The sequence below is a fragment of the Leptosomus discolor genome, chromosome Z (assembly GCF_034619465.1).
Source record: "Leptosomus discolor isolate bLepDis1 chromosome Z, bLepDis1.hap2, whole genome shotgun sequence".
In the NCBI taxonomy this organism is placed as follows: domain Eukaryota; kingdom Metazoa; phylum Chordata; class Aves; order Leptosomiformes; family Leptosomidae; genus Leptosomus; species Leptosomus discolor.
Genome location: NC_141419.1, coordinates 72,274,798 through 72,288,385, shown reverse-complemented (window position 1 = coordinate 72,288,385; position 13,588 = coordinate 72,274,798). Strand labels below are relative to the sequence as shown.

The window sequence follows — 13,588 nt, the reverse complement described above, 5'->3', positions numbered from 1 at the left end:
GCATTTTCTGGAGTAATTGCAGCACTGACTGCACCACCTTCCTTCTAACCATTAAAACTTCAGATTATTTATTGCCTCTGATGTGTAGAGTGCACTCTGAGGTTTAACTGAATGGAAACCTTCAGATTGGGAGGAATTTAGAAAGAGCAATAGCATCTTCCAGCAGAGTGTGTCTCGGGTTCTGCTGTCTGAGCAGCTTCTCCTTCTAGAGAAAAGAAGCTGACCTCAGGCAAACAACTGTGGGAAAGCCACGTAAGGTAAGCATGCTGTGTGTTCACATGCATGTATATCTTCTCTTCTGGTTATCATATTTTCTTTTACTGTCAGGGATTTTACTGTGTTGCAAGCTTTCTGAAGTTAGTCCCTTGGGACCAAAGAAAGGGCCCTATTTTCCAGTATCTATATCTCCAGTTAAGATAACAGGCTTTGGGATAACTGTGTGTGTAAGACAAATTCCACAATTAAAAATATGTGTAACATCTATCAATAACTGAAACGTCTCATAGAGAGTAATTTGAAACCGATGCCCAAAATTACCTCTTAAAGGAATATATTAACAAAGGATTATGATTATAATTGATTCAAGTATTTATCTGTCTCCTCTTCTTATTTATTTAATTACCATGAATTTAAGTATGATTGAAGTGCATTCTTAACTGAGGATGCTTTTTCAAACATTGAACTCTGTTCCCTACACAAGTCCTACACAGAAATGCCCAGATTACACCATGAGTTCCCAGAAAAAGAAAGTTCTACAGAACTGCCAAGATTGGATCTTCTAGAGGTAAATATGGATATTATGTGAGACTAGATGAAAAAACCTAACAATCTTAACGTATTCCAGAGCCTAAAGACAGAAACTATTGAACATGACAAAGCCACGCTTCTCCTCAAAAGAGCTTAAGTATCATTTCTTCCTTGAGTTACAAATCCATTACACAATTAAAAACACAAAAGTGATTTTGAAAATTGTGGAAACATTAAGTTTTTTGTTTAAATGATAAATTGCCTGTTTAGTAAGTGTCTGTATGCTTTCGTCCAGAGGCAAAGCAAATGCTCTTTCACTCTGCCAACACACCATAAAGAATATAACTACCTGGAAAATTACACAGTATAAGAAGACATGGATTAACATGATGTAAAAAATAAGAGGTCAAATAAAATGTGTTCCCATAAAGACGTCCAAGACCAAGTTGCCATAGTAATAACCAGAAGTGCCGCAGGGTAAAATTTTCGGAACTGCTCACATAACTTACAACGCCAGTCCTGTTTTCAAGTTAATGTTTCCTTAGAAATAATAGTGTCTTTAACAAAGGCATTTTTTTTTTTTGCCCTTACACACCTACAAATGTTATGGAAATAGAATTTACCATCCTAAATCAGAAAAGTCAGATTTGAAATTTCTACTTATTGCCTAAGGGCTTGTAATGCGAAGACTTTGCCTCGGTATAGCTACAGAACTCCATGTCCCAAATAAAAGTTGAATACATTCCTCATACCAGTTCTTTCTACTAGATTTCATTGCAAAAAGTTACTAATGAAGGTAATCATGGCACAATCATACACTAGTACATAAAGAAAAAAAAAATTGAGAGAGAAATTAAAACTAGGGTAGTAAGACAGAAATCAGAAAGCTAACATAATATAATGCTAAAAGTCACCAATTTGAGTCACCACATGACTCAAATCTTCTTTAATAAAGCAGATATAAGGACAGGAAAAAATATAAGGTTTTTATAATAAAATGCAGTTTTCAGTGAGATATTTTTATAAATAAATACTAAATTTAGAAACCCATGATGGTTTCACAGAGGAATTTTAGTCATGTTCTTCTTACCAGTTATAGTTGCTTTGTTAATAGATGGTTGGTTACACATTGGTGATCGTCTGTTTAGAAGAAAAGAAAAAAAAGATATAAACCTGATAAACACAGAGATGACTCAATCCTTGAACAAAGTAATAGAAAATACATTTCCTTGGGAAATTATTTGTGACTAGAAAACCCTAGCATTGCCAAATCAAATGTTCATTTAGAACAGATTCTTGTTTCTAGTGTAGAAGGGAATTCACAACTGACCCTGAAACCTCTCTGCAGATTGGAAACTCCAAGAGAGGAATATTTTAGGAATTACAAGTTCATAAAAAACCTGCCTAATCATACCTAGAGTTTATACCTAGCCTAAAGTTTGATTTATAGACATAGTTATCATTATACTGACATGGCTTGCACTTCCCACATTCTTTGACTTGAAATTTTTTTTTAAAATTATTTTTCACTGTATTATTTTGCATATACATTTCACACATTATTTTGTGTATGCCTTTCACAGTAATCTTTAGGGCAAACAGCTCAGTGGACTGCTTTGCCCATTGAAGAAAGCTAGAAGTTGCTGGACTGACACAGCTGTGTGTAAGTCATCCACACAAAATAATGTGTGGATGATTGCAAGCAGGGGACACATAGGGTCTGCTTATCCCAATCAAGGGGGCTGGAAATATCTTCTAGGGGTACTGCATATGCAACAGGAGGCAGCTGTCTTTGGAATGCTAATTAGTTATAAGTTCTAAAGACGCACATTTTGGGTGAGGGAAATGATTCCACTACAAAATTTGCCAGTGTAACTAATGTTAATGTTAACTGTGATGCTGTAACATAATTGGAGAATGATCATATTTATAATGTCTAATTTATAATCATGACCTACTGTGGGTAAGTGGGATGTCATTGTCTTGGATGAGTTAGGCAGAGTTCCAGGTTCAGATCATGCAAGTAGCTTACAGTAAGTGTAGCTGTCTGCTCGCTTTTGTTCATTTGCAAGACTTGAACTATGACTGAATGATCATCTTTGAATGATCTTTGACATAGGACTAATTTATTGAAAATCATATAAATTGCACAAAAACACTCCTATTTTGTGCAAGGGCAGCAGTGCAAGAGCAATTAGTACGCAAGGGGGCTGTCATCCCAGTTATCAAGTATAACATCTTCAAGGGATTAACAAACTCATTACTCATCCACATGTCTTATGCAGGTTTGGTGGCACAGACTGACATCTGTAACATCTAATTGTTATTCATAGTTTACACTTTTAAAGTATCACTGCAAAAAGTTCAGTGGCCAAAAATTGTCACTCACTTGCTGGGTGCCCGATCTTGTAAATTCGTTAATGCAGCAAAGTTATTCCGTACAGTACGCAGGCTGGCCAGCACCTGGAACAGACAAAATGGTTTCAGTCTAAATTTCTGAACAGATGAGTCTGATTTATCTCTGCTCCACTGTGCTGAAAGAAAAAGGAATGGGTATTGCAAAACAACTGTAAGAGGCTTCCAGGGTTGGTTTGTCTGAAGCCTTTGACCTTTATTTAACAATAACATGTCTGTAATACAAGGGCAATCTTTTATTTCTTTTTTTTTTTCCTCATAAACAACTCATTATTTGTTTAAAGGCAGACTTAGTCGAAGAGGAGGAAAGTTTTTCACCAATACTACTTAGTTCTTTAAAATGGCCATAAAAGTATTCATGTTGGGAATAGCTCATTCAAGCCTAATATTTCATGCATAAGAAATTATTACAGAATCTTCCACTTGCAATTCAGCCCCCACAAACCTCAAAGGACAAAGGGAATGAGATTGTCTAGACTGTCAGGAAAAATAAAAGTGGCTCCTTTAAGGGGTGCAGTTGATTTGGGGACTTAGTGCAGAAGGCCAGAGTAAGAGGAAGGTATCGTCTGAGCAGGTGGGAAATGTCTGCAGGCTCTTACAAGTTTTGCACTTTGGGAAAGACGACATAAATTAACTACTTCCTTTCCGGCCTTAATTTCATGCAAGACAGCAGCTAGCGGAGGCTGTAGAGAAGTGTCTTCTTGTTATAGGTGTTTTAGGTCTCCTGAAGGCAGTTGGATAAATGCAACAAATTTTGTACCATGTAAGGATAATAAGATGCACCTCTCCAACTAGGGAGAGGCAGTTCAGCTGATGTCAGAGAGGAACGATGAGTTGTTTGGAACCAGACTGGGAACAGGAGGAAGTTTATCACTGCTGTGTCTTTGCAGGAGTTGTCCATTGTTGTTTCTCAGCCCAGACTGGGCTAGTTCCCTGATGAGCCCTTCTTAGGAATAACAAAGGCAGGAATAGGAATTTGGGTTCCACAGGTCTGAGTCAAGGAGGGTACAACCATCTTTTTATAGCCCCTTAAATATATACATGAGGTAGGAAGGGGATAAGAGGCTGAAGAGGAAAGAAGGATTTAGTGAAAGCTTGTAACAGACAGAAAATATTCAGGAGATAAGAATGACTGGTTTGTATGTCCTTCTATTTGTTCTTCTGACAGGTGAGATAACTGTTTTGTAGGTCCAGGGGTGAAATGTCCAGTATCTGCCCATCATCCCATCTGATTTAGCATACATGCACATATTTTGACAGTTTCTGCAAGTGCAAGGCATTCCCACATACCTAGAAATGAATGTAAAAGTGACAATAAAAACTTTGGCCATTTGCCACAGTGGATCTAAACAACTTGATTTATTGTATAAAGGTATTAATGTTTATAAGTCTATTATATTATACTGTAGGTACATAAAATAAAATTTGAATTCTTAATTATAATTTGCTTTAAGTGACAGTTTCTCTGTCCAGAGGTTCCACTTGTGATTAATGTTTCTAGAGTTATATTTGTGATCAAAAAGCAACCAGTCACCTACAAACCTCTTTAGGTTTAATTCCTAAGTAAATAACATTATTTTCAAAATCAAGTTCTACACAAACAATTGCAAATAAATTAAAATAAATTAAAAAATCAAACTTTTTTGATGATAAAAAGACAAAAGAATTTAGCCTTAAATTTCAAATCACTCAAATGATTTTATTTTGAAAAGTGAAATTCTACGAATAATTAAGTTACAGCAGTTTCTGTATATTACAATACTAGGAAGTGCAACTAATAATATCCTTGTGATAGATTTTTTAAATTTTAGCTTACAAAATTCCATTCTGGTAAAAATAGTAAATTAGCTTGTCCTGAGGCCAGATTCTCTGTGGGGGACACAGCATGCCACCCTACCCCTAGTTAATAAATGCAGCCGCACTACCACTGTGATGTGCTGAATAGAAACTGAAAGATTAAAATTGTAACTATAACCACCAGGAGGCTCATGATCAGATGAAACAAGCCTCCTGATCAATTGAAGAAAATATGGATGGTTTGAAATAACTGGAACTTGTGTTCCACATACCTAGCCACCAGGAAGCCCCGAACAGATTAAAATGGTGCTTTTGCTGTTTGTAACACAAAAATGCATCTACATAATGAAATATTGGTGTAGGAAGATATTAAAAGGGTAGTTTGTATGATACATAGGCATTGTACTGGCACTTGGGATCTAATTTCTGAAGTCCTTAGTGAGGTCCTAACACTGGTAACGTAACTCACAGGGACAGGCCCTGTGCTTAACTGCAAATGTAGTCTGTGAGCAGGCCCCACTGGGAGCTGGGACTTTTGCATATTCAAATCATTTTTAGATAAGGGCTACATTTTTCCTAAGAGTCTAATCAGATGTCACTTCCCATCTATTAGGCACACTTTCTCAACTGCATCTCAATTCCCCTTGTGTCAGGGAATGTGACATGTGATAACTCACCCTGTGAGTCTTCAGTGCAAATGAAAACAGGTTGATTTAAACCAGTGCTAACAGGGTTTTGTACTGAAATATTAAAAGCTCTCAAATAACCAATTACGGCATCTTGGTGCAAGTACCAATAATATTCAACTGCTTCTTCTCTAGTTGCTGAAGCATGTCCATCAATGACCACAAGAATACAAAACCATCCTTAAAAATAATAGGGTGTGTTTTCCAGGAAAAAAATGGGTTGTAGTATTTGCTGTTTTTCTAGGCATACTATAACATGTCCTATCTATGTGGCATAATTCATAATAAAAACTCAACTGACAATGAACATGAACTCAAATATAGTAAATATTATTAGATTGCTTGGCCGCCATAAAATTTGTATTTTTTCTGTGCTCAAGTGTTAGAGGGTTTATGTTTCCTCACGGACTAAAACCAGAAGTGGTTTTACTTTTTTATTTTTCTTGGTTTTCCTGTAATTTCTTCTCTTCCATTATTGCTGAAGTGTATTTACTACTTGAGAGATCTTATTATATTTTTAGAAAAGACTCAGGCTTAATATTTTCTCTGCTCATAAAAGATCAAGGTATTCTTCATATTAAGGGTTTGATCAGCAGTGTCTTATACACACTGTATCGGTTTACAACATAATTAAATATATAATAACCTATGAAATATTATTGTTTTAACAGCGTATTATTAGACCAAAGCAACCTGCATATTCAGACTGAAGTTGGACACCTTGTTCTTATTTGAGACTGCTGTGTGACTCAACCTTTCTCTTTCCATTCACCTTCAATCACATATGACTTCCAGAGATATTTTTTCCCCCTGTGGTTCAACTGAATTAACTTTCATTCCTGTCTTTTACAGAGTAAAACCTATCAAAATGGGTGAGTTCAAGGAATATCAATGTTAAATTTTCATACATGATAAGACAGCTCTATTGCTAAACATCATGGAGTTTCCATTTAAATTATATAGAATTTTGAGCCAATATTTTATGAAACAGAATCTGAATGGAAAAAATCAAACAAATAGAGATGGTTTTGTAAAGGAAATTAAACATTCTGGGTAAAATTTATCTCTGATGTAAAAATTACCTTGAATTGAATGCATAAAAGGTGCGCAAAAGGAGAAATTGTAATTATAAAAAGCAGAATAACAGCATAGATTTGTCTTCATGATGACTGTCTGCTACAGTATTTGAAAAGAGATCAATTAAAGGTGTTTATCGTGTTGTTGCACTTCAACAGATAACCAAAAAGAGAGGTATAGATAACAAGAATGGGAGGTTTATGACTTTCTGTTCAGATGGGTTTTTTTTTTCATTTCAGGCAAACATATGTTACATAATATTAACAACAGAAAGTAACTAGTTTGCCATTTGGCCTTTAAATTGCAAGATCATGTGAGAAATATGGCAAAATTGTGCCTACCTGAGCAAATGGTGTCACAATCAAGTCATCTCCATGTCTGAAAAAATGAGCAGAGTTGTAAGTTAGGTATTAGTGAAAAGTTATCTTACTGCTTTAACAGAATGAAAGTCAAGTTTTACAATGTGCTGTAGATAACTCCAGTTTTATTCTTCTGTAGTTACTCACTACCACTGCTGTACACATTCTTTGAAAAGAAAATATCAACTTAGTTATTGCCCAACTGTGGGATGGCTGATGAACGAGCCAATTTCTGCGCAGTGGGTTGGGCAGGTGACCGACCGCCCAGGACCAATCTACAGAGATTTCATCCCATAGGATGGAGATGAAAATACCGAAAGCAATCCCATTAAGTGTTACCAGCAGGTTTGTGAGCACTGGACAGGCGAGTAACTGGAGATGGCTGGGCAGCGCATCGCAGACGAATAAAAACCTAGCAAAATTGTCAAACTGACTCACACTTCTGCAGCTGTAGGGGGTGTGACCGAGTGTGTGCTGTTGCTGCGGCAACCTCACCCACACCACGGGGTGACGTATGGGCAAGGTGCCAGGATGACGCACTGTAGGGGAGAAGGGAGGAAAGGAGACAGGGATTCCTTTGGTCAGCACTGAAAGCTGCCACTTGAAGCGGTTTCAAAAAAATATAGTCTTGTAAATACAAGTAGGCTGAAGGGCTGTGGAGCTTAAAAGTAGCCTCTGTAGCACTGAGGATATGGAGTCAGACCTCTCCAGGGGACCATGGGAATAGGGAAAACTTGGGAGTTTTCAGTTATCATATCTAGTGTATGGCAGCAATCAAGATGAAAAGAAATTTTCCAGACTAAAATACAATATGGTTCTGGTTTTGATTCTCCTGTATTTTCCTGCAGTGAATTTATCACAATGAGTTACAAGTCGCAGGTTTCAGCAGAAATTACCATTGCTTTGGTATTTTTTAATGCTATTTAAGATTAAGCATAAAATTAGTATTTCAGAATGGATTTCAAGTCCATGAAAATATAATCAGAAAAAGACTTTCTGATAAATGGGGAAATATGATTTGTGTTTGAGTTGCTACGTCATTCATATAATTTATATATAATAATCTGTCCACAAGACAATAATGTTCTCGCAGGTATTGCAAGAACCTAAACAAAAAAGCAGTAAGTACAACCAGAGAGCCTGTAAGGACAAAACAAAACTCCCCAATCTTCAAAATTATCATAATACTTAATATCTGTGTGGCTGTTTTTATTATCATCTCTTATTCCTGTTAGTTGAAACAGAGAAATGGATTTTTACAGAACCTGTGGAAGAAGTCTGCACTTTTGACAAGGTCTTCGCAGTAGTGGTTGGAACAAGCTGTTGCTTTGAGTGAAACCACAGTCCCAGTCTGGCTGGAAAGTATGTAAACCTGATCCTCACACCGAACCAGAAGAAACATGGCACAACAGGAGGAACTCAGAGGCTTTAATTGCCCAATGAAGCTAAATCCAGTTGGTTATTACAGACTATATATGAATCAGCCCAGGGCATTAACAGGGGAGTTAATGACCAGCTGGGTTTAGTACCTCTTCATATTTTCAGTGGGTCATGAAAACATCAGGAAATGCCCTAAGCTGTAATTTCTGATCAGTATTGCTTAATGAGTTACATAGCTGCACAAAGGCTTCACCATAAGGTAAGATATATCCATGTTTTCCTTTTATCTCTTGTTCTCTACTTAAACAGCCATACTGTGAATATGTATGCTGCCTCACTTCCAGAAAAATTATGCTCTTTGTCTTCAAACTCTGTGAAATGGTATTATCTGCTGTGTGACAGCTGTCTTACCTGTTCCTCAGTAAGGAATTTCTTCCTTTTTATAAAGAATATTTTTACTATTTGCATATAGCTACTCCATTTTCTCTTCTGTTTTGATGCTTAAAAGAGGCACAGCTTTGTAGAGCAAGGAATCCTGCATTGGTCATCTGAATGACTTCTGCAGAGATGGAAAAGCCTAAAGCCTCAAGTACATTATTTGCCAGTCTTCCTCATGCCTACCCACTTTATTTGCTACTCAGATTGTTTAGGCAAAAAGTAAAGAGTTAAGTTAATTCTTAGAAATTGGTATGTTTTCTGAGTGATCAGTATCTAAAATTAACGTGCAAACTTACTTTTTACTGATCTAGTCTAACTCCCACATTTGGAAATGATGAAGGGGGGAATTCTGCAGAGGAAAAGCTTTACAAGTAGCAGCAGCACTGGACAAAAAATACAAATATTAAATTGCTTCTACCTGTAAATAAGACAGATAAAGTAGAGCTAGGTCTTTCTAGCATCAGAAGCATCTGTCAGTGCAAACACTCTGAATGTCCAACATGTGACACAAATGCATAAAATATTCATCAGTGCCTCAAATTCCCAGGCAACTGCTACAACAAAGTTACTAACTGCCAAAGTGCAGATTGGCAAAACTATGAAAATAGGATGGTCCTTCTCAAAATCTCTTGTGGACTTCCTTACTGGAGGTGGTGTTTTCTTGCTTTTCTTCCCATTCAGTGCTCCTGTTTGCCACCTCTTGAATGCTGAGGCACTTCTAAGAGGCAACAAGTACATTTTTCTGGGATTTCTGCCCTGGGTGTTTTTTTTATTTTCTATAAAATAGCATGACCCCATTCCTCTAATTTTCAAACTTCATTCTATTTGAGTTCTTGGTGGGCTGCATTTCATTGGAACATTGATAAAATACTGTATCTTGTTATTTTTTAAAGAAGGCATTATTAAATACTAATTTAATGCACTGAAAGCAACCCAGGATTTTATTTTCACTTTTCAAATGCTCCTTGTGTCAAGACCAACAATTCCAGAAATTACCATTATTTTGGTGACAGTGTGATACTGAAAGTACAGATATCCCAGCTTCTGCAAAGCAGTTTAGCATGCACCAGACCCGCTTGAACAGAAAAGCAACTGCATACTGTGGTGAGTAATCTTCAGTCCAAATTGGGTCAGGAAATCTGGAAAAGGTGAGAGTGCTCGAAAAGGGAGCAGACACGTCTAAAGCAATTGTGTTATTTTTTGTACAGAAGAGTAAGAACGATTCAATTAAAGTGCCATTGATCCACAGCGTACTGTGGTGTAGAAAATATTGCAATGTATGAGTGTCCTGCTGGTTTCTTTTCAGAAGATACAAAAGCTGATAGAAGATTCTGTCAGGATTCTGGACAGGATAGTGCCGCATACAGAAGCAGCAAGAAGGAGTGCAAACCCTGTGCAATATGTCACAAGCTTCTAAATAAGACAGAGATGTTAACCTTCAGGGTTAGAAGAAATTGTTCACATAGACACGGTTAACTAGAATGCCTGGCATACTTCTTCACATCTTCATTTTTCAAAGGAAAGACACATTTGAAAGCAGAATAGTTTTCACACAGCCCCAAAATTTAAAATTATCGAATCCACCACCACCAAAAAAGATTGCTAAAGCACACAATGAGATGAATCGCTGTTACATAAAACACAGGCCAAATTTCCACTAACACACCAAAGATTATATAACTCATTGCAAGTTATTTACCACATTAAAGTGATGAAGCCTCACCTTCTGCAAATTTTCTGGGTTTTGCTTCCTAACCTTTCTGACGAGACATATTTGAACTCACTGTATATAACCTGTGAATGTCCCCATCCTGGAGAAGAGATAAAAGTGCTATGCTAAGTCAGAAGTCAGATGAACATGTTCAGCTGACTGCTGCCAAATAAAAAGTACATAAATTCTGCTTTCTTCCCTCAAGATTGGCATTAATTTGTCTCTTCTATCCCAATTACGGGACAGTAATTAACTTTACACCCACTATAAAGAAACTTAAGAGATGTATGCATGGACAGGCAGAGAAGCAGGCACGAATATTAACACAAGGATGGACAGAGTGTCTGCATAACATTTATTTCTTAGTTAACTTGGGATAATACAAGTTTGGACTTGGCAGTGCTGGGTTAATGATTGGACTTGATGACCTTAAAGGTCTTTTCCTACCTAAACAATTATATGATCCTATGATAATTAATAAGAGGAGTGGCTAGTGTCTGATAAGAGGAGTGGCTAGAAAGACATTCTGCAGACCTGTTAGGATAGAGTTTAAAAAAGAGAGGGTGTTTTTTTAATGTGGTCAGAAAAAAGTCAAGATATCCATTAAGGTGAAGTGAGTTCCAGACCTTAGAGACCACTAGAAATGTGAGCCTACACTTGCCAGTGTGGTGCTTTGCAGGAAAGGTCCTGAATAAGGTTTGTCTTCGTAAAGGCCATAGTAAATTCAGATTAAGACTTTCTAGCCGTGCATGAAGAATACTAAGTGAGTGATCCTGAATGCAGGTATTGCAGATGGGAGATGTAAACAGGTAAAATAAGAGCTCTATCTAGACAAAGTGGGGGAACTGTACAAAATATATTTACACCAATTTGACACATACCTTTTCATGGACAAGATATGGCCAAAATAAAATTCCTGGTTAATCTTGATACAATTTTTATAGCATAAATTTTAAGACTAGTAGCAAGAATCTTGATGCTTTGTACCAGTTTAAAGCATGATCATACTTGTTTACCGTACTCCTCCATCTGAATGAAAAACTCACTTATCTCCCCAGGATACGTCCAGGCTGAGGATGCTGGTCAGGCCTTAAATGCAATTGGCATAGTCTTATTGGATTTTCTGGCTACAAACTTGGGACATAGCCTGTTTGAAAGAATAAAGTTGCGAACAGACTTTGAAAAGCCCTAGGGCACAGTGGCTGTTTGGAATCCCTGACCTGTCCTCCACAGCAAGAACTAAGGCTTTTATCACATTGTCACATGAATTGATTCCATTTTTTCAGAGATGTATTTGGGCATTTCTAATTTATTTCTTTTGAATATAGAAACATTGCAAACATAAAAGCAAGGGAAAATCCATACTGTCTACACACAACATACAAAACAGGAAAGAAGATGAACATGAAAGTAGTATTCTGTTTGAACCAGAAAATCTATTGCAGTCTCGTTTTTCAGTGTAAACGTCTACATTTGGGTTAAATGTGACATTCACTTATTTTTGTATACAAGGTGGATTCAGACTTACTGTCCAATAGCATGCTATAAATACAGCTTAGATGAGACATTCGTGTTTTGCTTGCACATATCCTGGAACACAAATATATCACGTGCAAAACCACAGAGAACAGAGAGTAAGGTGAACATTTACCCTAATTGCGAGGATATTTTTTTTTCTGCCCCAATAACATTTTATAGGTGAAGTCAAATAAATACAGAAGAAAAACATGGATTAGGTATTGTCCTGGTTTGGGCTAGAACAGAACTAATTCTGTTCAGTGATTTTACTTCCAGCTAAGTCTCTTCTAAGTAACTGCACTTTCTGATACTAACAGTATGTTTTTCAAGACAATGTCTGCTTCTAGCAGTGATAGCACTTGATGTTTATAGTGTTACTACCAAGGAATGGTACACAGAAAGGCTCTTCCTTGTACTTGCTGCTATAGAAACAAAGGTGATGACTAAATCCTGTGCCCCATGTTAGAGTGCATTAAGTGAAAGGGTCATAAGCAAGTAAAAACATTGCACCTGCAGGGAGGAGCGAACTGGAAAGGTGACCCAAAACTGACCAACTAAGTCTTCTATTCCATATATGTCATACTCAGTATAAAGCTAAGGGATCACAAGAGTTAAGCCCTCTTCTTTGATTGTCTGTGTCAAAGGAGGATTCCATCCGTTCTTCTGCCTTCGATCCCGATACGTGCGTTCCTGAATCCAGTCAATTTTCACAAGAAGATGGGAAGGGGCACAGCTAGTACAGCTGAACCGAACTAGCCAAGGGGATATTTGAGACCATACTGACATCATGCTCAGTATGTAAGTGGGAAGCAGGCTACAGGAGAGCACTTGGCTAGGGAAGGTGGGTGTGCATCAGGTTCTAGATGGTGAGCAATTGCATTGTGCGTCACTCGCTTTATGTATTATTCCACTAGTACTGTTGTTATTACTGTTGTTTCTTCTCTCCTTGTGTTGTTCTACTAAACTGTCCTTATCTCAACCCACAAGGTTTTTACCTTTTTCTTCTGATTTTCCTCCCGATCCCACCGGAGGAGCAGGGGGAGGAGTGAGCAAGCAGCCATGTGGTGCTTTGTTCCCATCTGGGCCTAAGCCACAACAGTCCTTTTTGGTGCCCAACATGGGGCCCAAAAGGTTAAGATAACGGCAGATCTGACCAGAGCATGTTAAAACAATTTTGTTATATGCATTTCTTACATTAGTTAAATAGTTGCTCATCACAATGTTGGTTCATTTGGTCACATGGTGATGTTACGTAAATCCTTACATGCACTGTGTATGTAAAACCTTATATGCACCTGTGGTGATGTTTATCACCTCCGGGAAAGGGATCAGGACTCTAATTTTGCTGTACTGGGTAATGTCAAATTATGATATGATTTCATCAGTGGTCATGACATTAAGCTGGTATTTGTATACAGCATTGTTGTCATGCCCATACCTCAGTTGCCTTCTCTCAGAAT

The 13,588-nt window shown here is 37.3% G+C and overlaps 1 protein-coding gene across 7 annotated transcripts in view; it reads right to left on the bottom strand.

Annotated features, from left to right (window-relative positions):
* Positions 1–13,588, bottom strand: part of PDE4D (phosphodiesterase 4D) — a 442,846-nt gene that overhangs the window by 108,795 nt on the left and 320,463 nt on the right. For 6 of the 7 annotated variants that reach the window (XM_086479625.1, XM_086479626.1, XM_086479627.1 and 3 more), the window contains 3 exons: positions 7,064–7,100; positions 3,137–3,210; positions 1,838–1,887 (listed from right to left, as the gene is read on the bottom strand). In XM_086479625.1, coding sequence (XP_086335751.1) covers positions 1,838–1,887; positions 3,137–3,210; positions 7,064–7,100 — 161 coding nt within the window. Of the gene's footprint in view, positions 1–1,837; positions 1,888–3,136; positions 3,211–7,063; positions 7,101–13,588 lie in introns of those variants that run through there. The other variant, XM_086479632.1, reaches the window with a different exon arrangement.